At 42.1% G+C, this 25,230-nt stretch overlaps 1 protein-coding gene across 1 annotated transcript in view; it reads left to right on the forward strand.

Annotated features, from left to right (window-relative positions):
* The window catches only part of Galnt8 (polypeptide N-acetylgalactosaminyltransferase 8), a 56,604-nt gene extending 31,726 nt beyond the window's left edge, over positions 1–24,878 (forward strand). Inside the window, exons 7-11 of the mRNA XM_046424192.2 lie at positions 12,500–12,685; positions 14,193–14,330; positions 14,837–14,932; positions 16,025–16,192; positions 24,042–24,878. Of these exons, the coding sequence (XP_046280148.1) occupies positions 12,500–12,685; positions 14,193–14,330; positions 14,837–14,932; positions 16,025–16,192; positions 24,042–24,194 (741 nt within the window). The 3' untranslated portion in view covers positions 24,195–24,878. The remainder of the gene's footprint in view (positions 1–12,499; positions 12,686–14,192; positions 14,331–14,836; positions 14,933–16,024; positions 16,193–24,041) is intronic.
* Positions 24,879–25,230: the final 352 nt, after the last annotated feature.

A 25,230-nucleotide genomic window follows, 5' to 3' on the forward strand; every position in this document is an offset into this window, starting at 1 on the left:
AGGTAGAGGGACTAGGGAAAGTGGTTGAGTGGGCAGCCTGCCTGCTTCTGCATGGGCAAGTGGAACAGTGGACATTATGACCTGTGCCTGTGCTGAGGTGTTGTATAATCCAAGAGAAATATCCAGTAATGGGTACAGCATTGGCATCCTCAGTTCAGCACGAGTTCTTCCCAGTTTCTCTGTGTCTGCAGTGATCCTACCTTCACCCCTCAGCAGTGTTTCCTCCTGCCAGCTCCTGAAAACTTTCCCTACTTATTTAGGTCAGATATACAACCTGAATTTCGGGCTCTATAAAGGAATTCAAGGTGCAAACCAAACAACCAGAGGAATTCCAAATGCAGGTTCATATTACATCAGTGTATCTGTTAGCTATTGCCAAAAATGCTGTATAACAAACTATCCCAAACTTGGTGATTTAAAGCAATAATTATTGATTCTCACAGATCTGCATGTTCTGCTTGGCTTGGGTGGGGGTGACTGTGTTCCACAGAGGTTTATTCTGTAGCTCAGCTGATGGAATAGCAGCTATGTGGGGAAAGAAAGCTGTTCTCATGGCACACTAGCGGGCAGGTGGAACCATGTGGCTCTTTCCAGGTAAGTCACAGGGCCAAGCTCAAAGTGGCACGAAGGGTTGAAGCCAATAAATTCAACACATCACAATTTATTTAGAGCAGGTTTTGTGCATAAGTATAGTCCTACCACAGTATCCTTTTACCTCTTATGTACAGTCTACAGGGCCTTGTTAGAAGGTCCTGACCCTTGGATTTGTTGAACAACATGAAGGTCTCTATGTCATACCTGCTCTGTCAAACACCTAAAGTGGGGAGTGACATATACTATAAACTCAACAAATGGTTGGTGGTAAAAATAATAATAAGAAGAATGTTGGGGTGGCATTGTAAAAAAAAATGCTGGATGTAGCTTCTAATCCTGGCTTTGCCATATCATTATGGACTGAACTTCTAGAAAATGGCTTTTTTTTTTCTCTCCTCCCCACTGAAATTCTGTACCTTAGACCAGATGGTCTCTGGTCCATTGCTGTATTTGGAGGAACAAGATAATTTCCTGTTTACACTTTATTCAGTTTCATCAGCTTTAATTTCTTTCTAATTGAATTAGATGACCCACAGACAGATGTTAGGCCCAACTAGGACTGACTCAGGATCCCATATTTATGTTAGCAAATGAACTTTGAATCTAGTCTGAGTCTTACCTTAATCCACAATCGCTTTGGCAGAAAAAGTTAATATTTTTGTTTGGGGGTCTTGATCAGTTTTCCCGTTTATGAAATGAAGAGAAGCATTGTTGTATAACATACCTCCTAAGAATGATGGTGCAATTAAAGTGTAATAATGAGTTTACAATGGTTTTGTAAAGATATTAATTAGATGTCATTCAGCTTCTGTGATGGAGGCCAAAATGACAAAGACTTAAATAAGACAGAAATAATTCTCTTTCTCATAACTCTTTAAACATAAGCAATTTAGGACTGATGTGGCAACTCCAGGGACAAGAGCCTTCTATTTTGACACACTCAACACCACCTCTGTATTCTGCACAATAGGGAAAGGACGTAAAAAGAGAGAATGCTCTTTCTTTTGAGGGTGGTGTCTGAACGTTGGATATATTGCTTCCTCTCATTCCATTGGCTGCTACCTAGTCATGTATGCAAAGGACTCTGGGAAATGTGGACCAGCTAGTTGGTCACATGCCTAGTTATTCTCTCTATAACTATAGATATAGGAATAGATCTCAAGGGAACAATTAAAATGTAATGCAAAAAATACAAATGAAAAATAATTATTGCAAACATAATTAGCAAAGCCCTAAAGATGACCCCAATTCCATGGTGACCAGGTATTTCCTACCTACCAAAGCTTTGGATGGATGAATTTGGCTGGAGACTGGAAACACTCATTATTTCTGTTTGTAATGCTGGCTCTGTTTCCATTCTCCCACCCCCACATATAGAACTCTGACATTTCAGTTTCTATAAGAAATCCTATTTCTTTTTAACACTTGGCTTTTAAAAATAAATTTTGATGAAAACATAGTTATTATCAAGAGAAGGATCATTCTTTCCTTTTATTGGATAAAACAATTCCACTTATATCTGGGTTCCTTGGTTTCTATGTGTGTGACTATTTGTCTATGTACTTATTTATTTATTTTGGTACTGGGAATTGAACTTAAGGATGCTTTATCACTAGACTACATTTCTAGTATTTTTTATTTTTATGTTTGATAAGTGAAGCCAGGTTCTTGTCCCCAAGCCATGAAGTGGCTACCTGGGCAGGTTGGAGAGTGGGCAGCAAGCAAGGGCTGCAAACACATGGAGTCCATGTGCTTGGGCCTGTGGTGTGGCCAGGGCTAAGGGGAGCCAGGATGAACCCACCTGTCACCCCAGCCCTGTGAAGATGCCCACCACACACAACACCACAGCTGGAACCCCCCAGCATTCACCATCCAACAACTCAATCTCCTGGTGGGAAAATGGAAGTGGGGCAGACTTGAATGGGATTGCAGGGCTCACCGATAGAGTCGGTATTTTTCCAAATTCTGGTTAGCATAAATCTTGACCAAACATATTGGTACTTTTCCAAACCCTAATTAGCATAAGTTTAGACCATTAGCATTGACCCAAGTACTAAGTGCTGTACAAACCCCTTGACTAGCACATTCAGGAGACACCCCCTAATGGGGGTCTCCTCTTGTCCCTGTGAGAGTTGTTTCTCATCTTCACACTTGAATAAATCCTACTCCTTTCACTCTTGCTTTCTGTTGTTCTGTAAATTTTATTCTTCGGATTTGTGAGACAAGAATCTGGGAAAGCGTGGGGGATGAGCTGCTGGGTTCTGTTGCAACACTAGAGAGGCTAATCCACCATGTAGACCTGCAACACACCACTTGATAGTAGTGGAGAAGAATCCAGCTTTGTTGGCTGTAACCCCAAGATCTGCTGCCAGTAGGCATCCCCTGCTGTGATTAGCTGCAAACACTAAAACGGGCTTTCTAGGCTTCAGTTGGCCTGCAACTTACACTGGTCCCACCTCTCAACTGAAGCAGAGAATTGAGTTGTGTCTCAAACTCTGGTTTCAACAGGGTCTTGCTACATTATTGAGGCTGGCCTCCAACTTGTGATCCTCCTGTCTCAGCCTCCAGAGTCACTGGGATTACAGGCATGCGCCACTGCATCAAACTTATTTGCCTATTGTGTGATTAATTTTTGTTTTGGTTCCATTTTTAACTCATTTTTTTGTCTTTATTTTTTAATGAATACATTTTATTTATTAATAATTCTTTATCTATTAATGAATACATAATAATTATACATATTCATGGAGTCCAATATGATGTTTTAATTCAGATATATATTATGTAATGATCACATCAGGGTAGTTGGCACATCCACTATATTTTCATTGTAAATATTTTTATTTAAGATTTTAAAAAAATTTTTATTGATTCTTTTAAGTTATACACAGTGATAGGATTCACGTTGACATAATTATAAAAGCATGGAATATAATTTACTCTAATTCAGTCCCCAGTTTCCCCCTTCCCTCCTCTCCTCCCTCCCCATGTTCCCTAACCTCTACTGATTTTTCTGTTATTTATTTATAGAAATTTTTAAATTAGTGTCTTGTGGATGTACATGATGGTGAGATTGATTCACTGTGGTGTACCATATGTATACTTAGGAAAGTTAGTTCATACTCATTCCACTGTCTTTGTTCCATCCCTCCTCCCTTCATTCCCCTTTGTCTAATCCACTGATTTTTTTTTTACGCCTCCCCACCTCTCCCCATTTCGGATTGGCTTCTGCACGTCAGAGAAAACATCTGAACTTTGGCTTTTGGGCACTGGCTTAGTTCACTTAGCATGATAGTCTCCAGCTCCCTCTTTTTACTTGAAAATGCCATAAAGTCCTTTCTTCTTTATGGATGAAAATACTCCATGGTCTATATACTACATTTTTTTATCCATTCATCTGTTGAAGGGCACCTGTGTTGGCTCTATAGCTTGGCTATTGTGAATTGTGCTGCTATAAACATTGATGTGGCTTCATCACTGTAGAATGCTGATTTTAAATCTTTTGGATATGTGCCAAGGAGCAGCATATCTGGGGCATACTGTGGTTCCATTCCTAGTTTTTTGAGGAATCTGCATACTGCTTTCCAGAGTGGTTGTACTAACTTGCAGTCCCATTATTATCCCACCAGTAATGTATGATTGTACCTCTCTCCTCACACTTATTATTGCTTGTATTCTTAATAATTGCCATTCTGACTGGAGTTAGATGAAATCTCCGTGTAATATTAATTTAAATTTCCCTACTTGCTAGAGATGTTGACTATTTTTTTTCATACATTTGTTGATCATTTGAATTTTTCTTTTTGAGAAATGTCTGTTTATTTCCTTTGCTCATTTATTTATTGGGTTATTTGTTTTTGGTGTTAAAGTTTTTTGAGTTTTTTGTGTATCCTGGATATTAATACCCTATCTGAGGAGCAGGTGGCAAAGATTTTCTCCCATTCTCTCTTCATGCTCTTGATTGTTCCCTTTGCTGTGCAGAAGCTTTTTAATTTGATGCCATTCCACTTATTGTTGTTGTTGTTGTTGTTTTTTAATTTTGCTTCTTGCACTTTAGGAGTCTTGTTGAGAAATTTGGTTCCTGTGCTGATATGTTGGAGTATTGGGCCTACATTTTCTCCTAGCAGTTGCAGGGTATCTGGTCTAATTCCTAGGTCTAATTCTTTTGATCCGCTTTGAGTTGAGTTTTGTGCAGGGTGAGAGAGAAGGTTTAAATTTCATTCTGCTACATATGGATTTCTAGTTTTCACAGCACCCATTTGTTAAAAAAGGCTATCTTTTCTCCAACATAAGTTTTTGGCACCTTTGTATAGTATGAGATAACTGTGTGTGAGTTTGTTTCTGTGTCTTCCATTCTGTTCCATTGGTCTTCATTGGTTTTGGTGCCAGTACCATGTTGTTTTCGTTACTATATCTCTGTATGGTATGGTGATGCTTCCTGCTTCACTTTTCTGGCTGAGGATTGCTTTAGCTATTATGGGTCTCTTATTTTTCCAAATGAATTTCATAACTGCTTTTCCCTGTTATGAGTGTCATTGAAATTTTGAGGGGAATGGAACTGAGTCTGTATAGTGCTTTTGATAGTATGGCCATTTTGATAATATTAATTCTGCGTATCGAGAACATGAGAGATATTTCCGTCTTCTAAGTTCTTCAATTTCCTTCTTCTTCTGTAGTTTTCATTGTACAGATCCTTCAACTCCTTTGTTAGATTGATTCTCAAGTGTTTTAGTTTTTGAGGCTATTGTGAGTGGGATAGTTTTTCTAATTTCTTTTTCAGCAGATTCATTACTGGAGTATAAGAAAATGATTGATTTATGGTTGTTGATCTTATATCCTGCGACTTTGCTGAATTCATTTATGAGTTCTAGAAATCTTCTGGTGGAGTTTTGGGGATCTTCTAAATATAGGATCATGTCATCAGCAAAGAGAAAATTTGAACTCTTCTTCTCTTGTTCATATCCTTTTAATTTCCTTCTCTTGCCTGATTGTTCTGGCTAGAGTTTCAAGGACTATGTTGAATAGTATTGGTGAAAAGTGGAAATCCTTGTCTTGTTCCTATTTTTTAGAGGAAATGCTTTCAGTTTTTATCCATTTAGGATAATGTTGGCCTTGAATTTGTAATATCTAGCCTTTACAATGTTAAGGTAAGTTCCTTCAATCCCTAGTTTTTCTAGTATTTTTAAACATAAATGAGTGCTGCACTTTGTCAAATGCTTTTTATGCATCTATTGAGATAATCATGTGATTCTTGTACTTAAGTCTCTTTATGTGGTAAACTACATTTATTATTTCCATATGTTGAACCAACCTTGCATGCTTGGAATGAAACCCACTTGATCATGGTGCACTATCATTTTAATGTGTTTTTGTATTTGGTTTGCCAAGTTGACATTAGACATTAGAATTGTTTCTAATTGACATTAGAATTGTTTGTAGTATACCACGTCAAGGTGAAGAACATTCTTGTTGAATCTTGGTTTGTATTTCATTGGGGTTTGGAAATTTAGCAGATGTTCATCAATCTTTGGCTGTGGATCTCTCCTAAGTTGCAGAGGTACAGGAGACAATTCACTAGTTGCTATGTACCTTCTGCTAGGAGCTTCTAGTTTGTCATCTCAAGGGCCTGTAGCTGACCATTCAGGGGGTGCAGAGTTGTGGCTTGTTTTTTTCTATTGTGTGCAGGATTCAAGGATGCAGGCTTTGGATTGTCCCTGTGATTGTATCTCAACAGCGATACTCTTAAAGTAGTGAAAATCATGGTGGCTGTCTGTGAGCACAGGAACTCTGGTTGTACATTTTTGGTGGTGTCCTGTGGTGTGATGTATTCCCTGGCTGACACCACTCTCTGAGGTACTGTAGTGAAGAGTCTCAGGTGATTCACTTATATTCTAGTTCCCACCGTCCCAGGTTGTGAATGATGTTTTCTAAGCCTGATGCAAAGTCTCATAAGTATGGAGACAACATCCTGTCACTTGCCAGTTGTGATCACAGGTCAGGCTGTGTACTAGGTAATGTTGGGATTAGCCCCTTTCTGCTGTGTAGACTCTGTTGATCGCAGTGTCACTGATATTCAGGCAGCTTCCCTCTGGTGGGGCCCTGCAATCCCAGAGACTGTCTTTAGGCTTCCCACGGTGCCTCCCCGAAGTGTCAGTGGTTGGCGCTTGGTGAATTGGCTTTCCTCTGTTTAGAACCAAAGCTGCTTCGTAGCTGACTCTGTCTGAGTTGATGGAGTGGGTACTGGGCAGAGCTTTCCACCCTTGTCTGGGTCACAGGGGCTGCACAGGGTTAGGTGCACTTCCCTGGCACAGGGCTTCAGGAGCTCAATCCGGTCTGCTTGTTTACAGGGAGCGGGAGGAACAGAGGGCTTCAGAGATTTACCTCCAGTAGTGATCCTTCTAGAAGTTCTTTCTGGCTGGATTCTTAAGAGTTCCCAGTGCAGGGGACTTCCTCCTGGTTTAATTTGCAGCTGTCTGGGCATGGGAAGATGCTGTGCGTATTTAAGGGAGTGACTCCACTGTGGCAGAGGGCTCCATGAGACGGCTGTGGACCTCGGCTTGATTGCTTTTCACAATTTGGTTTTATGCTATTAATGCTATTTTAAGGACCCTTCTGTTATGGTGGCTCTTCAAATTTTATCTGTCTTTCAAAATGCTTTTAAGTGGCTGAGCTGAGGAATTTTTCTGCTCCCCACTTTCTCTCTGTTGACCGCCCCCAGCTTCTGGTTTGGGGTTAGGGCACTCTGTCTACTCTGGTGACCTATCTTCCAGTCCCTCCGGGTTTCAGACTTTGTAAAACTGCGTCTTAGAGCATTTATTTTGTCGTACCTCTCAATTCTGCTTTTCCTCGGCTGCCTCCTTTCTCTGTTGTGAGGACATGTGGCCTCACTCTCTTCTGCCATCTTCCAGTCTCTGTCATCTTAAACTTTTATCATTTATGGTGAGGACATTCAAAATCCTCTTTCTAGTTGTTGGGATATGTAATGCTTTACTCTTAGCCACGTGCATCCTAGTGTGCCACAGAACACCAGACCTCAGGCTTCTGTGCAGCAGTAATGTGGGCCCATTGACCAACACCTCCCTATTTCCTCCCCTACTCCACTCAGTTTCTGTAACCACTAATCTACTCTGAACTTCTATGATAATGACTTTTTTAAAGATTGCACATGAGTAAGCTGTGTTACCTCTGCGAACAGTTAATCTCCCCTCCACCCCCACAAATTTCTATTGACCTTCTGTACCTGCTTGTTTTATTTAAAATCATGTCCTCCAGGTCCATTCATATTACCACAATTGACAGGATTTCATCCTTCTTTATAGATGAATAGTATTTCATTGTGTATATGTACCACATTTTCTTTCATTCACTCATCCAATGAGGGACACCTTGGTGAATTCCATTTCTTAGCTATTGTGAACAATGCTACAATAAACACAGAAGTGCAGGTAGTTCTCTGATATCATGATTTCATTTCCTGTGGATATACACCCAGTAGTGGGATTGTTGGATCACATAGTAGTTCTATTTTTAACTTTTTCAGAAAACTTTAAGGACTTTATTAATTTACATCCTACCAAGTGTGGTAAAGTTTCCCTTTTTTGGATTCCTGTCAGAAAAATCCTTTGTCTTTTTGATAATAAGTATTCTAAGTGAGGAGAGGTGATGTCTCCTTATGTTTTGATTTGCATTTCCCTGATTGATGCTAAGCATTTTCTTCTAAGCACTTGTTAGGTTCTTTCTCTAATCACAGATTATTAGAGAATGTTAGAGCTCATGAAGTGCTTTTTCCTGACCTCTAGTGGCCATGGCCATGAAGGTGCTCGTGGGTGTGTGTAAACGGAGATGATGGGTAGAAAAGGACAGCTGGTATTGGGTTGAAAACCTATATTCCAGGCACTGTGCCAGAGAATAACATGGGAATTGCCTGAGTTCAGAATCCAGTTCTGTCATATTAACTGGCAAGTGTGGGAAAGTTACTGACATGAGGCTAACAGTAATACCTGCATGGTGAGAGTAATACAGTACTAGGATGGTGTGCGACATGAGGCTACCTATTATTATTATAAGCAGAAGCTTCAAGTCTGTGTGTGTGTGGGGGGGGTTGGATAGAGTGAGAGCGAGAGAGCGAGAGAGAGATATGAATGAAGTTTGGCAAGTAAGAATAAATTGGGACGGTAAAATTTGAAAACTGTTGGGTAAGGATAATCAATAACATTATTTCATAAATGGCAATCCTTAATTTGAATTTAAGGGTTCCCCCTAAATTTCTGTGGGTTGGAAACCTCCATCAACTAGAAAATGGAAATACAGTTGTATTTATATTTTTAAATACTTGGCTGGAAGAAAAGCAAGCTGGATGGAACCCCTACATGATTAGTTTGGGGACTGATGAAGAGGATAATGGAGGAAAGACGTGTTTCAGGGCAATTTGGAGGCTGCTGTAGTGAAGGAATTGTTATGTTGTTGATGACTCCTGACAACCCAAAGGGTGGGTGTGCCCTTTTTGCAGAAGAGTAAGTCGAGGCTCATGGAGGATGGGTGTTTTGTGCCTGGCTGCTAGGCGTGCAGTGCCAGAATCAGGATTTGAGCACAAATCAGTGTGGCATCAAAGCCTGCCTTTTTTTTTTCACTTTACTATCCTGGCGTGTGGGGTGCTAGGAAGAGGATCTGTGCAGTAAGAAGTAAAAAAAGGAATTTTAAGAAATGAAGGTCTCACAGTGGAACTGACTCCTCAGGTGGACACTCTTTTTTAAATTTTTTTTTTATTTTTGAGGCATATTTCTTTTTTTTAATTTTTATTGTTGGTTGTTCAAAACATTACAAAGCTCTTGACATATCATATTTCACACTTTGATTCAAGTGGGTTATGAGCTCCCATTTTTACCCCGTATACAGATTGCAGAATCACATCGGTTACACATCCACTGGTTTACATATTGCCATACTAGTGTCTGTTGTATTCTGCTGCCTTTCCTATCCTCTACTATCCCCCCTCCCCTCCCCTCCCCTCCCCTCCCATCTTCTCTCTCTACCCCATCTACTGTAATTCATTTCTCTCCTTGTTTTTTTTCCCATTCCCCTCACAACCTCTTATATGTAATTTTGTATAACAATGAGGGTCTCCTTCCATTTCCATGCAATTTCCCTTTTCTATCCCTTTCCCTCCCACCTCATGTCTCTGTTTAATGTTAATCTTTTCCTCCTGCTCTTCCTCCCTGCTCTGTTCTTAGTTGCTCTCATTATATCAAAGAAGACATTTGGCATTTGTTTTTAAGGGATTGGCTAGCTTCACTTAGCATGATCTGCTCTAGTGCCATCCATTTCCCTGCAAATTCCATGATTTTGTCATTTTTTAGTGCTGCGTAATACTCCATTGTGTATAAATGCCACATTTTTTTTATCCATTCATCTCTTGAAGGGCATCTGGGTTGGTTCCACAGTCTAACTATTGTGAATTGTGCTGCTATGAACATCGATGTGGCAGTATCCCTGTAGTACGCTCTTTTAAGGTCTTCAGGGAATAGTCCGAGAAGGGCAATAGCTGGGTCAAATGGTGGTTGCATTCCCAGCTTTCCCAGGAATCTCCATACTGCTTTCCAAATTGGCCGCACCAGTTTGCAGTCCCACCAGCAATGTACAAGAGTACCCTTTTCGCCACATCCTCGCCAGCACTTGTTGTTGTTTGACTTCCTAATGGCTGCCAATCTTACTGGAGTGAGATGGTATCTTAGGGTGGTTTTGATTTGCATTTCTCTGACAGCTAGAGATGGTGAGCATTTTTTCATGTACTTGTTGATTGATTGTATGTCCTACAGGTGGACACTCTTGGAATGTCAGTTAATCAAACCATCAGGGCCAAATGTGCCCAGCCTTGTCTCTGGGTCTTCTTTGGCACAAGTGTGGTAGGTCATGGCATCCTGCATGGCCAAATTCACATCCCTGGGAGGGGCGATGGGGGATTAGAAAATAAAAGACTCACAGATTTTGAAGATAAAGCTGGGATCAGGTGGAGTGCTGCTCTCTGATGGAGAAGCAGATCTAAAGAGTGACACCAGCAATCTTTATTTATATATGCTTTATTATCAGGTTAAAGACTATGCAAGCATTATTCTTTGTACTCAGAAAAGTTATAGAACTAAAACATCTATGCAGCTTTTCCATAGTTGCAATGTGCAATGTTAGGATCTTTGTGTAGCGCTCAAGGAGGTCTATTGTTTAAAGTTACTGTTAAGCAAGAAGTCTCAGGAGTAGCAGAGCTGGAGAAACATTGTGATTGTCTAGCATGAGAGTTCCTCTATACCTGGGAGTTATGTGCCTTAGATCAAGGTTGAAGCTCATAAGACTCCTTCATAGAGCATCCTCAGGCAGGGCTTTACCATAGCAGCTAGGCATCCTATGCCCATGAACAGAAACTTTCCCAGGCACCAGACACGCCACAGCCATGAGGTCATGAGAGACCCCCGATCTCAGTCACTGTGCTCCCATTCTCATTAACCACTCTCCACAATAGGTTGCTAACCACTACCAGATGGGCTAATTAGCTCTCAGAAACTGCAACTCACTTAGGCTACTATGAAGAGGAGATTCTGGAGACCTGATACCAATGCAATATGAGTAGGTAGTTCTATTATCCATGGGAATGAAAATCATATTTTCTGAGTTAAATATTAGAATGCATGTTCTGATAAGCATGTTTGTACTCATCTGGGTAGTAAAGAAAAACATTTAGAACTGGAGCATACATCATGGTAGCTTTTGGTCAAGAAGTACCTGAATTGGTTATCACAAATCTGGGGTCTTAAGCAAGATGCATTCTTTTCCTCACAATTTATAGGAATCAGGTTTGTAGGTACAGCTTAGCTGGGCCCTTTTCAAGAATGCATTCAAGGTATGCATCAGGATTGGGTTCTCATATAAACTTGGCTAGAGAAGGATCTGCTTCCAAGCTCACATGATTATGATTCCATCTGGTTTCCTAAAGTCTTACAGACTAAGGAAGCATTCAGAGTTCACACTGGCTACCAGTTGGAAGCCACCCTTACTTTCTTGTTAACTGTATCTTCCCACATGATAGCTCAAAAAATGGCAGCTTGCTTCTTCAAAGTCAATGAAAAAGAGAGCATATCCTAACAAGATGGGTGCTACAGTCTTAAGTCATGTAATCAAATACACATAATCAATTACATCCTGTAACCCCTACCATGTTCTATCAGACAGAAAAAGGCTGGGTGTGGTGGTGCATGCTTATAATCCTAGCAGCTCAGGAGGCTGAGGCAGGGGGATCTCAAGTTCAAAGCCAGGCTCAGCAAGTTAGTGAAGCTCTAAGCAACTTAGTGAGAACCTGTCTCAAAATAAAAAAAAAAAAAAAAGAGCTGGGGATGTGGCTCAGTGAATTCAATGTGGCTCCCTGAATTCAATTCCTGGTATAGTATATAAACAAATAAAAATAAAAAATAAAAAAGGAAGGAAGGAAGAAAGAAAGAAAAAGGAGGGAGGCCACACTCAAGGGGAGGGGATTAGGTAAAAGGTGAGCACCAAGAGGAAGAATCATAGAAGCCACCTCAGCTTCTGTCTGCCTATTGCCCTGTGTCTGGCTTGAGACAGAGAAGGGGCATGGGAAGTTAAGTCTAGTGAGAGGGCATGGTGCCTCTCAGGACTTGGCCACTTTCCTTGGTGATAAGGGAGCAGAGGCAGCCTCTTTTGTCCTTTCAGGGAGGACTTTGTGAAGGAAGTAGGAGTTCAGTTCAAGGACTGTTTGACAACCAAGGGGGAGCAGTCTGGTAGACTCTAAGAATGGACGATTTGAATAATGGTCCCCAAATGGGGCCTCCTTGTGAGTCATCAAGTCATGCAATCATTGACCGCAGGGCCCAGTCTATGCAGGAGATTGTTCCTTCTCTTGCAGGTGTGGCAGTGTGGAGGGAAGATTGAGATCTTACCCTGCTCCCGGGTGGCTCATCTAGAGAGATACCACAAGCCCTATGCGATGGATCTAAGCATTTTCTTGAAGCGCAATGCTCTGCGAGTGGCCGAAATCTGGATGGATGAATACAAACAGATGGTCTACCTGGCCTGGAACATACCTCTCCAGGTTTGTCATGGACTGAACAGCATCAGGGGGAAAGCTAGCAGCAGGAAGTGGTGGTGGCAGTGAAGAATGAGAAAGAACAGAACAAATATGCTGTTGTGACCATAAAGAATTAGAGTAAGTCCCCAAGGTATAATAATAGTGACACTTAACATTTGTGTGACAATATCATGTTCTAGACAGTGTTTTATATACTGACCCATTAACCATCAGAACCACCTATGGGATATGTTTCACAGAATAGGAAGCCAAGGCACAGAGAATTGGAAGAAGCTTGTTTAACACAGGAACAGACAGTAATTAGACCACGTATGACTCAAAGCAAGAAAATCTGGCTTTTAGATTCTGTGTTCTACATCCATCTTCTATACTGGGGCAGTCTAGCAGAGTAAAATTGGATATCATATATTGGTTAAGAGGACATAAACATAGCAAGTGATACATGGGGTGGTGAGAGGAGCTCCTTTTATCTTGTTAGATGCACATACATGAGGACAACCTTGGCTGAGCCTGCATCTTTTGCCCTGGCCACCTGAGGTTGGTGTGATATGCTGTCTTCTGTCCCTAAGTGCTGGCTCTGGGTTGAAGCATGGTTAGCTGTGTTTGGCACAGAGAGAAGAGGAAGACTCTCTTTCCATCACAGTGGATCCTAAAGTAACCTCCAGAAATCAGAGGGTCAGGATGTTTGGGAGACTGTGGAACAGATCTAGGAGGAAAAGTCTGAAGACAACGTGGAGTTGGGGGTCAGGTTAAACTATGGGGGCACTATTTCTGGAGAAAGTAAAAATAGGCAGAGAAACCCAAGCCTTCTTTAGGATTCAAAGTCATGAAAATCATTCCTTTAACAACTCAAGATACCAATAATCTACAGTTAGCTCATTGTTCATACAAATTTCTTCTGGTGCCCCTGTATGCCGAGGTATGATGGGAAAACAGGAACCCTCCAGGATATCCTTAGCTCTTTTATCTCTACAGAGTCCTACTGTGGCTGTGCCAAGCTATAAAAGGAACTGTCCCTAAACAAATGAACTTCTGCAAAGGTGATTTGAAATGAACCACATAGGAACATTCTGGAAAGAAGGCAGATACCCCATATGGGTTCTGCATTTTTGCTTTTTTTTTTTTTTTTTCTAGTTAGTACTCATTTTTAGAAAGTCTCCAAATCTTGGTGTCAGAACTTTTAAAAAGCCTTTTCTAAGCCATGGTGAGGAATATTTTATACCTTATTGATGTGAATATCATCTCAAACAGGAGCCGTCTGCTTCGGCTTGCTAAAATGAGAAATGAACTGTGGTGTCCCTTCCTGCTCCATGCCGAGTTTGCAAATGTCTTTGAAAACCAGTAGAGGTCCCCAAGGTTGCTTTTCTACATTCCCTGGAAGATAAAATAACAAGGTTACCTCTAGGCTGCCAGGAAAATCCTCAGTCCCTTCATGCAAGGTCCATACCTATTAGTGGAATCAGGAAGTTCTTGTGAACCAAAGCATAGAAATCTTGGTGTTTTATTTCAGAACTCTGGAATTGATTACGGAGACATTTCTTCCAGAATTGCACTCCGGAAGAAATTGAAATGTAAACCTTTTGACTGGTACCTGAAAAATGTTTATCCACTCCTGAAGCCGACCCTCAACATTGTGGGCTATGGAAGAGTACGTGCTGTGAAATGGATTTAGACTTTGAATGCTTGTTTGTGGAAGACAGTGAAACCCAAACCATATGGTTACCCGGCCAAGGGTTTTCCTGCCTGTGTCCCCTTCCTGCCCCATGCCTTCCTCAGCGCTCTGCTCTTGAGAGACTTCCTTTCCTCTATTCCCCAATCCCTGTTTCTTTCCTTCTGCTGCCTCTAGTCCTTTTGCAAACTGCAGCCCTTGCCTGACACTGTTGGTTGCTTAGCCAACTCACGTCTGTAGCAGGATGGGTGCTTTGGTGTCTGCTGTGAGGGTCTGCAGGGGGCAATGTTCCCAAAACGCGGGCAGCACAGCTGCACCTCACCTAAGCTCTGGCTTGTTTCCCAGTGCTCAGCACGTGGCTGCCAGGATCCCAGTTTCTGCTCCTTTTGTCTGTTGGCTTCTTGGTGTTTTAAGGAAAATGCAGGTCCTGGGGAGGCTTTGGGATTGTCTTTCCAAAACTGCATTCATGTTTTTTTTCCCTTCAGATGAAAAACTCATTGGATAAGACTGTCTGCCTGGATCAAGGACCTGTGCCAGGCAATACCCCCATCATGCATCCCTGCCATGAATTCAGTCCACAGGTAACTTCCATCGTCTTCCCTGCCTGACAGGGTGAGTCTGTTTTGGCTCAGCTCCTGGTAACCTCTGTCAGATTTAAACTTGGTGTTAGACGATGGGGACACAAGAGCAGAGTATTCTGGAAGACAGATAAGGGTAAAACTCAAACCTACACTTTTAAGTAGGTTTTGTTGTTGTTGTTGGGGATGGAACCCAAGCCAAGGCCTCTTGCATGCTAGGCAATCATTGTACCACTGAACTATATCTCTAGTCTTTAAGTAAGCACTTTCTGGTTCATTCAAAAGGTCACAGCAAGACAGCTCAGTTTCAGGGACATGTAGAAAGGCTTTGCTCTGTTGTGGTCATTCTCCAGGGGATATTTTCATTGGCAATTGCCTCTAATCCCTTTTTTTCTCTCTTCCCACTGTTCCACCATCTTCCTTTCTCCTGTGCATCCCAGAAATTTGACGGGTGAAGCCACCTGTTCTTCTCTTGCAAAGAAGGAAGCAGAGGGCTAAAGAAAAGAGAGGTGGAATGGAAGTTCCTCTGTGGCATAGAAGTGGGTTGGCACTAAGTTCATCCAGGGGACTTTTTATAAATGGAAAATATTCAAATCTGTCATCTTACTTTGCATGTTGCCATTACAGGAAAGTTTTGAGGTATTCCTGGTGGATATCATTCCCACTTAGGAGATGAAAAACCTGAGGCATGAAAATAACCTATTTGTCCAAGCTCACTGAGCAAGGCATTATCAGATGAGAAATTTGAAAGGCTTCTTGATAACAGGCTCATACTGGGATTTACAGTGACAGCTTCTCAAGTTCAGCTTGAGAAGCTTTGGGAGAAGCTTTCTTCAAAGATCAGCTCCCTCATCCACACACACCATGATTCTTTTGGAGACATTGTAGGAAAGAGGGTAGGCCAAGTGCCCATCCCTAGGCTGGCCTTCTCCCTGGAATCTACTGTCATAGGGGAGGAAGGGTGCAGTTACTCCATGTGGCCAGGAAATTCATGATCCCGGAGCAGCCAGGGCACGGAGAGCCATTCTTGGGCCTCTACACAGCTGAGGCCTCCCTGCTGAGTGTGCCCATGGCAGGTCCCTTGCTATCTTCCAGAATATCTACTACCACCAAACTGGGGAATTCTACATGGGAAATCTGATTGCAGAGGCAAACTCTGATGACCGCTGCCTCACAGATCCTGGCCATGGGGAAAAGCCTACTTTGGAGCGATGTTCTACGGCAGCCCAAAGTGGACTACACATACATTGGGATTTTAAACAGGTGAGTCACATGCCTTTTAAAGGGGAGGTAGATACTAATATAGTTTGAGAGGTTTGACTTGATTTGATAACATTTTTAGATTAATTTTTGTGGCAGCAGGTAAGGGAAAGACTGGAAGCTGGGAATCAGGTGTGAACCACAGAGTCTCTTGACTAAGGCAGGGGTGGATGAGGAGGAGAAGTACTGGAGCTGCCATAGCTTCGTAGAGTTTGGGCTCAAATCCTGGCTTAGTCATCTTTAGCAAGTTTCTGACTATCTCTGATGCTCAGTTTCCTCATCTATAAAACCAAGATAATAGTATTTACTTTGTGGGCCTATCGGGAGGATTAAATGAGAGAAGATTGTGAAGCATTTGGCATGGTGCCTGGCACATAGGAGTTTTTGATAAATATTAGTCATTGCAATTAGTTTTATTTTTAATGATCGTCAAAGTATAGAGGACTAGGCTGAAATCCCACAGGGACTACTGCAAAAGTCCTGGCTTTCACTTCAATATTAAATGGCCAAGAACAGGATAGCGGGAATCTAGCAGAGTTCATGTGTCAATGACATGAAGGACTCGGCTGACCACAGTCTACGTGTGAACCTGCCCCACGTTGGGGCTGCTTCAAAAATTTTTGTGTTCTTTGGCCACTTTCATTAGTCTGTGATGTCCTGTTGGAAGGAGGTTATGGTTTGTGATTGGTACTGCAGAAACTTCAGGTGCTGCATTTTAAAACTCATGGACAATCTATTTCGGCAAGTCCTATCTTTTTAAGGCAAATAACCTCTGTGATGATTTGCTGCTAGCTATGCAGTTTAAATGTATAGGCACCTATGTGCAAAAATTTCCTTATGATTTCAGAGAGGTTTTTCATTCCAGTCTCCCTGAACAATATCAATTAGAGGGAGGAGGGGAGGTAATGCCTTCCCAGTCTCTGTCACCTCCATCTAAGCTACAATGACATGGAACTGCAGGCACTGCAGCAAGAGGCATGCTCCCCCTACCTTAGGCCCATTTCAGATGTCATTCCCTCTCCTCCAACCTCTTCACCAGAACAACCTCAGAGTGCATCCCTGGCTTCAGACAGGGCCTCTCTCTGGGAAGCCTTCCATGACCTTGCAGGAATAGGCTGGGTTCTTCTGTGCTCTCAGGCCCCCCTTGTCTCATTATCTCTTCGACCTGCCTGCTCTCCTGTTTCTTTTCACCACTCATCTGAGAACTGGAGGGCAGGGTCTGGATTTTGCTTGTTGTTTTCTCTCTAGCATCTGTTATAACATCTGGAACATTTCAGGCTCTCAATAAGTGGTTGTGGAACAAGTGAAAGATTGGCAAACTTAGGATTGCTGCGCTTAGTGAAAAGTGGATGCTGTTTTCCTAAGGAAAAGGAGCATGCTAGTCAATTTTCTGTCATTTACATCAAGTACCTGAGCTAATCAACCTATAAAGAGAGGTTTAGTCTGAGTCACAGTTTTGAAGATTCCAGTCCTTGATTGATTGGTCCAGTTGATTTGGGTCTGTAGTGAGGCAGTGCATCAGGGTGGGAGCATGTGGTAGAGTAGACCTCACTTATATCATAAGTCAAGAAGCAAAAGAGAAAGAGGAAGAGACTGGGGTCTTGCAGTCCCCCTTGAAGGCACATCCTCAATCACCTAAAGACCTTCTGCTAGACTCTTCTCTTAAAGGTTCTACCTTCTCCCAATAGTCCCAAACTGGACTTCTTGTGGGCAAAGGGGGTACTTCTTGATGGCCCAGCAGCTTAGCTGTCCTGAACAGGACAGGCTGCCTCACACAGTGCTGAGTTCTCTGTCAATTGTAGTCACCAAGCACAGCACATCTGAGTATCTGGTAAGCCTAGTGTGCTAAATGTGAGTTTTTGATGTCTTTAATGATCTTAGTGCTTTAAACCTAGCAAGTTTTAATTATTTTAATAGGGCATTTTTTTTTACAATTTAATAAATTTATTTAACTGTTATAGACTATATTTCATAAATTTAAATACATAAAATACATAATATATTAAATTGATAAAATTAATTTAAAACATTAAATTTACTTTCTTAAGGACTTTGATTATCTGACTTTATATTTAGTGAACCTGAGTCTCTTAAATGTTTTCCAAAGTGCTTATAAAGTCAGTGAAATCTCTCCCTAAAGACCTAAAAAGAGCATGCTACAGGGACACTGCTACATCGATGTTCATAGCAGCACAATTCACAATAGCAAGACTGTGGAACCAACCTAGATGCCCTTCAATAGACGAATGGATAAAAAAAATGTGGCATTTATACACAATGGAGTATTACTCTGCATTAAAAAATGACAAAAGCATAGAATTTGCAGGGAAATGGATGGCATTAGAGCAGATTATGCTAAGTGAAGCTAGCCAATCCCTAAAAAACAAATGCCAAGTGTCTTCTTTGATATAAGGAGAGTAACTAAGAACAGAGTAGGGACGAAGAGCAGGAGAAGAAGATTAACATTAAACAGGGATGAGAGGTGGGAGGGAAAGGGAGAAAGAAGGGGAAATTGCATGGAAATGGAAGGAGACCCTCAGGGTTATACAAAAGTACATACAAGAGGAAGTGAGGGGAAAGGGGAAAATAATACAAGGGGGAGAAATGAATGACAGTAGAGGGGGTAGAGAGAGAAGAGGGGAGGGGAGGGGAGGGGAGGGGGGATAGTAGAGGATAGGAAAGGCAGCAGAACACAACAGACACCAGTATGGCAATATGTAAATCAATGGATGTGTAACTGATGTAATTCTGCAATCTGTATATGGGGTAAAAATGGGAGTTCATAACCCACTTGAATCAAAGCGTGAAATATGATATATCAAGAAATTTGTAATGTTTTGAACAACCAACAATAAAAAATTAAAAAAAAAAGTCAGTGAAATCTCAACATGCAATCAGAAATTTAATTTGCTCACATTTTAAAATTGCTATCAAAAGGTTAATTTGTAAGATGCTAATTTTCCATAAATATAACAAGTACTTAAAAATAGCAAATACACATAGAATCTTTAGCAAATATTACCTGTTGATTCCCTTAGTATCTATACTTTATCCCAAATCTCCTAGGAATTAAAAATACCATTTATTCCTAAGAGCTCCTTTGGAGGTTCTAGCAGGGGAGTGCAGCTACTCATATATCCTTGACCAAAGAGCAGTCCTCCTCTATTGGGGAAGGGTGTCCTCTTCAACAGAGCATGCAGCTCTAGGAGGAATGCACTAGGCATGGAAAAGAGGAGGAAGGGGACATCTGCTTATCCAGCAAGATCAGTTGAGTCAGTGCGGTGACAGATGTGTCGTAGCCAGATCAGCCTCACTATTTATCCAAAAGAGATAATTATGCATCCCAAATATTTAAAAAGTTGTCTTCCTAAGAGAAATTTGGAAGGTTGCCTTCTCAGCTGACTGAGGCCGATGATAGAATGGAAATTTGGGCTGAGTGTGAGGTCTGCTCTGTAGCACATCCAGGGATGGGCTGCCTGATGCTCCGATGTCCAGGCTGGGTCCCTTTTTATGCCCATTATGCCAAGCAATTCAAAAGTTAAAAGGGAGGTGATCAGGTGGTTCCTGGTATATTATCAAATTTTTGGTTCATCTTGAGTCAATTCCTATCTAGTCCTTCCTATCCATTTTATATCTGAATCAAAATCCTTTTAGATATGAAAACAATATTTGGCTAAATGTTGGGACTCTCTTGTGCTCTATTTACTTTGTAGCACAACTTACACATTCATTCTACTAAAAAGTTACCAAAGTAAAGGATAAGCAGAATCTCTGTATTATTTCTTGTTTATGTGTGGGAATCTTGAAAATAAACCCTGAGCATGAAAAAAAAAAAGTCACTAAAAATATTTTCTGGAATTGAGAGGGTGATCAGACTAGATAATCCCTCTATTTTCTCCCAATGTCATGATTCTGTGTTTTAAATCAACCAGAGAAGGTTATACTCTCTGTGAAGCACAAGGGAGCCAAAGCCAGTGACTGAGAAGGGACCTAATTCAGAGATGGGGTGTTTACAGCCACATGGACTTTGATAGGAGGAGCCTAGCATTGGCAGTAGTGATGCAGTTGAAACAGTGGGTATTTGGGTGAAGGTCAAGACAAAGTGACAGCCCATGACACAAAGAGGATCTCTAGAGTTGGTAGTGAGGAGGAGGAGAACACCCATCCTAAGGGTTCCAGAAACAACTAAGAAAGAGAGCTCTGTGGGTGCTCACACCTTGCTGGTGGGCGAGTGAACCAAAAAGGCTCCAATAGCAATTTGCCTGCACACAGGTGTTATATTTGAATCTGAAAGGCCCCCCCAGGCTTATGTTGAGGTCTTGGTTCCCAATGCATCAATGTTCAGAGGTAGGCCTTTTGGGAAGTTATTAGATAAAGAGGGCTCTGTTTACATTAGTGGATTAAGCCATTGATGAAGTTATACTTTGATGGGCTATTGGGAGATTATGGAAATTTAGGAAATGGAACCTAGTTGAAAGGAGTGGGTCCTTGGGGCATGACCTTGGGGACTATATCTTATCCCTAGAATTTCCTCTCTCTTGGCCTTCTGACCACTGTAAGGTGAGCATTGTTTCTCCACCATGTGCTCCCTGCTGTGATCTTTTTCCTCATCCCAGGCCCAGAAACAACAGAGTCAAGCAATCGCAAACTGAAGTCTCTAAAACCATGAGCCCAAATTCTTTCTTCCTGTTGAGTTGTTTACCTTGGGTATTTTATCAATAGTGATGGAAAGTTGACTAACACAATAGGAAGAGCTCTGACACCAACAACTAACTATGACCCTTTTAAAGGAACTGATTAGTTTTCAGGATAATATCTTAAGAAATAATATAGATTGAAGGCCATGATTAATGTAGAATATATCCTGATATTTTCATAGCAAAATGTCAGGAAAAATGAAATATCCAGTAGTAGTAGGGATTTTTGCTCATTGCTAGAGTGAATATCATATAGATATTCAAATGGTATTCCAAAAGTTATTTAAAAATGATGAAATGAGAAAATATACATAATATTAATTTAAAAGAAGTATATAAAAACCATAAGTACAGTGTTATACCATCATGAGTGGTTCTGATTTTTAAAAATATCATTTTTCCATTAAAATAAGCATATATTCCTTTTGTAAAAGTGAAAATGAAACAAAAACAGAAATCCGTTAAAAATTCTGGCCGCACTGTTCCTAAATAAACACAAGAGCGAAAGTGCATAAGATCCAGATGAACACAATTAAAAGAAGCCAGGTGCTGTAGGGAGTGCTGTCAGAGCCCAAGTCACATGGAAGTCGAGAGAAAATAGAAAATAGGCCACTGAGTTTGTTTAAAACATCACAGTATAATAGCCAAGACTTATCGAGTGTATGTTATAAACCAGGCATTGGGTTAAACATTATCTAATTTAGTCCTTGTAAGACAAAGGTCTTTTATAAGAGAAGTGTTACTTAACAGCTCTGTCTGAACCATGATGAAACTATGGCACAGAGAAGTCAAACCATTTCCCCAAGATTACACAGCATAGTAATTGTGCAGCACTGAAGCAGAGAATCTCAACCACTGTGTGTTACTTCCTGTTTTTTTAGGTATTTGATTCTCTTTTTTTTTTTTCATGTTTTTTATTGGTGCATTATGGTTGTATGAAATGGTGGGACTTGTTGTGTATTCCTACATGCACACAATATAACAATGGAATTTGGCTAATATCACTCCCTAGTAGTTCCCCTTTCCCTCCCTGTGGTCCCTCTCCTCTACTCCTGATCTCTCTTTTTCATGAGACTCCCCCACCCAAAGTTTTTTGTACCTTTTTCCTCTCTAGCTTCCACATAGGAGAGACAATATATGGCCCTTGGCTTTCTGAGTTTCATTTATTTAGCTTAACATGGTGTTCTCAAGTTCTATCCATTTTCTTGCAAATGACAAAATTTCATTCTTCTTTATGGCTGAATAAATCTCCATTGTGTGTATATACCACATTTTCTTTATCCATTGGTAGATACCTACGCTGGTTCCATAGTTTGGCTATTGTGAATTGTGCTGCTATAAACATAGGTATGCATGTCTCACTCTAGTCTGATGACTTTTATTTTTTAAAAGGGGCAAAACCACTAAATATTAGTTAAGCAGGAGAGCTTTGAGTTTGTGATCCTCCCCTCCTTCTAACATTATGACATCTTTAAAGCTAGTAGAAAATAAATGTGCAGAGAGGGAGAAATAAAATAAGGGTGTTAGACTGGAAGAATGTTTGCTAGCATCAAGGGTGGCTGATTCAGAGCACAAACAGGCTACTGACTGGCGAGACAGGGACAGGCAGCTCCTTTGAGATCATCCATGAGGCAGCATCCCGTGGATCACTGGTGGTTTTCAGGTGAAGATATAAATGGAGTGTGATCTTCTTGACATTTGCTGAAAGTGTCAGGGTGGGGATCCAGGGACAGAATGTGCTGTAGAGGCCTAGAAGAGTGACACAGAGGGGCAAGCCAAGCCTGAGGCCAGGCTGCTGTAGATGCCTTGTTGAGCCGGGTTGGTGGACTCTGTCCAGGAGCCCTCTGTGGTCAGGGGCTGAGAGCAGGGAGTGGTGGGTGGTGGAGAAGTTCCAGAACCTGGAGAGGAGCCCTGCGTGGCAGACACTGGATGAATGCCCTGAGAATGGGGGGTGGAGGGGCACCCAGGGAGTATAGGTCAGATGGTTTGGGGGGACCAGGGGTTGTTGGAAGTAGTTTGTGATTGTGAGAGGTGAGAAGCAGGGAGGCAGAGGTTTGAAGATCTTAGAGCTGCAGCCCTTGCTGTTAAAAGCCCTGGTGACGGTGTATCTGAGGGACAGTGTGATCAGGTGACTCAATGGACCTCTCATCGAATGCATGAACTCTGACGATGGTAGCAGAAGGTGGTGAATAAAGGAAGAAGCCCCTTACCCAGGAACTAACACAGACTAGGGAGTGATTCTAGCAAAGATTGGAGAGGGGCATGGGGGTGAGAGGGGCGTGGGGGTGAGAGGGTTAGGAGCAGATGCAGGCTCAGCTTGGACAGATGGCAAGATTGCCAAGTGCTGAGATGTAGAGTTCAGAAAGAGGTGGGGCAAGGGGTGGAGGTCAGAGGGAGAACACAGGAGCATGGAGGAGGACCCTTCTTCCTCTTTCCCTATGAGAAGGGATAGGGCCAAGATGGTCTCAGATTCGTTGTGCATCTTTCATATGTCAGGCACCAGATGCTCAATCAATATTAACACAAATTTTAAACTTTAAAATGTATTCAAAACCTATTTTACAGATGAAGAAATCGAGACTTGGGGAGGTTAGGTGCCCAAGGCCACCTGGTTTGTATATGAGGGAATTAATCCTGACTGTTGAGCACTGATGCCCACAGTGTTCCCAGTAGTGAACTTTGTTGAAGCCCCCATGACAAGAGGCAGGAAGCTGCCACCCAGAATGGTGGAGAAGGTAAATTGAGTTCCTCCCATGTGGCTTCTGCTCCAGGTCCTTGACGGAGCCCTGCTGAGGAGGGAAAGGAAGGCAAAGGAAGGGCAAGCCTGAGGGGTTCCATGGGCTCAGGTCTGGAGAGACAGAAAAGAGGGACAAATTTGAAAACAAGATGTCATGGTGTTAGGCCAGTCAGCATTGGCCTCCTGCTTCAGTCTCCAGGGAGGCCCATGGTGCTTATGAACTCAGCTCTGTGGGCTTAGCTGGCTGCAGGGCTGGTGCAGAAAGCACTGGGGGGTTGAATTCCACACATTGCTTCTCATTTTCACTGGGGAACTTGCAAAGGATCCAGGGACCCTGGCAGACCACAGCACAGAGAGCAGGCCCCCAGGAGGATGCTGTGCTATTGCTATCACCTTGACTCTCCCTCCTCCCACCCAGGGAAGAGCCATCGTAAACAGGGACACCAAACGGTGTCTGGAGATCAGGAAGCACTCTTCTGGGGCCTACATGCTTGTGCTGCAGAAGTGTACCACGCAAACGTGGGAATTACAGTACATCATCAGAAACTGGGATCAGACCGATGTCCAGTGAGCCTGCAGAGTCTGAATTTGGGACACCAATTCTCACAACTGGAATGGCATCTACCCCCAGTGCTGTGCAATGTGGGAGAGGGTGAAGGAAAGGAAGTGAGTGTGTGTGTGTGTGTGTGTGTGTGTGTGTGTGTGTTTACTGTGATCTCAGCGTGCAAGACCCAGGACGTGGAGTCCTGTGCACGTGTCAGGGCACCACGGCTGAGGACCGGAGCAGAAACTGATGCCTTGTGCCCAGCTTCCCTTGGAAGATCGTGATATCTATCAAATGCCATTCTTGGAAACTCCTTGAAATAGCCTGTCTCATCTGCTTGTTCTGTGGAAAGTGGAGGAGGAGGATGGAAGTTTATCTCTGACTTCCACCAACGCTGTTTAGCCTTCATTCCAACAGCTACTATCGCCACCTGTCCCACACCTCCTCCCCAGCTCAGCTGCTCAGAGACTCCCCAGTCTGTTCCACGTGAGAGGCTGGGTCCTCCTCATGCCAGTGGCAGTGTGATCACCATCCAGGTGGCATGACCTCCCTCTCCTTTCTGGACTGTCCTGAAAGATACAACAAGTAGACCAGTCACTTTAACAAATTCCTCCATTTGTGTGCTCCCTACTCCATGACAGCTTTATTGGAATTACCTGTCTTTCCCATGAAAAAGAGATTGCAGAGGCTGAGGAGAGGAGGGAAAGAACCTCACCCAATCATAGCTTTTCAAGGGACAGTTCACAGAAAATGGTAGAAAAATCCAATTCCTTGTGAATCTGTTCATAATGTCTGATGATTAGATCTCACCTATTTCTTTCTATTGCCCCCCAAAATTATGGAGAAAATGAGGATTAGAATAGATAGCCATCACCTATTGGGGCACAAAGAAGGGATTTGCAGGCAAAAAAACTTTAAACCAGGATTCTTATGTCTGTTCATTGGGTAGATCCTTCCCTGTAGTTATCCAGGGCTACCACGTTTTGGTGAGATCTTAGGGACCCAGGTGTGTGCTATGTTGTGGGCTTACCCAGGAAGTATGGACTCCTGGGTTGCCTTCCTA

Source organism: Marmota monax, unplaced genomic scaffold (assembly GCF_021218885.2).
Source record: "Marmota monax isolate L192 unplaced genomic scaffold, Marmota_monax_Labrador192_F-V1.1 WCK01_AAM20220418_F8-fsc00186, whole genome shotgun sequence".
In the NCBI taxonomy this organism is placed as follows: Eukaryota; Metazoa; Chordata; class Mammalia; order Rodentia; family Sciuridae; genus Marmota; species Marmota monax.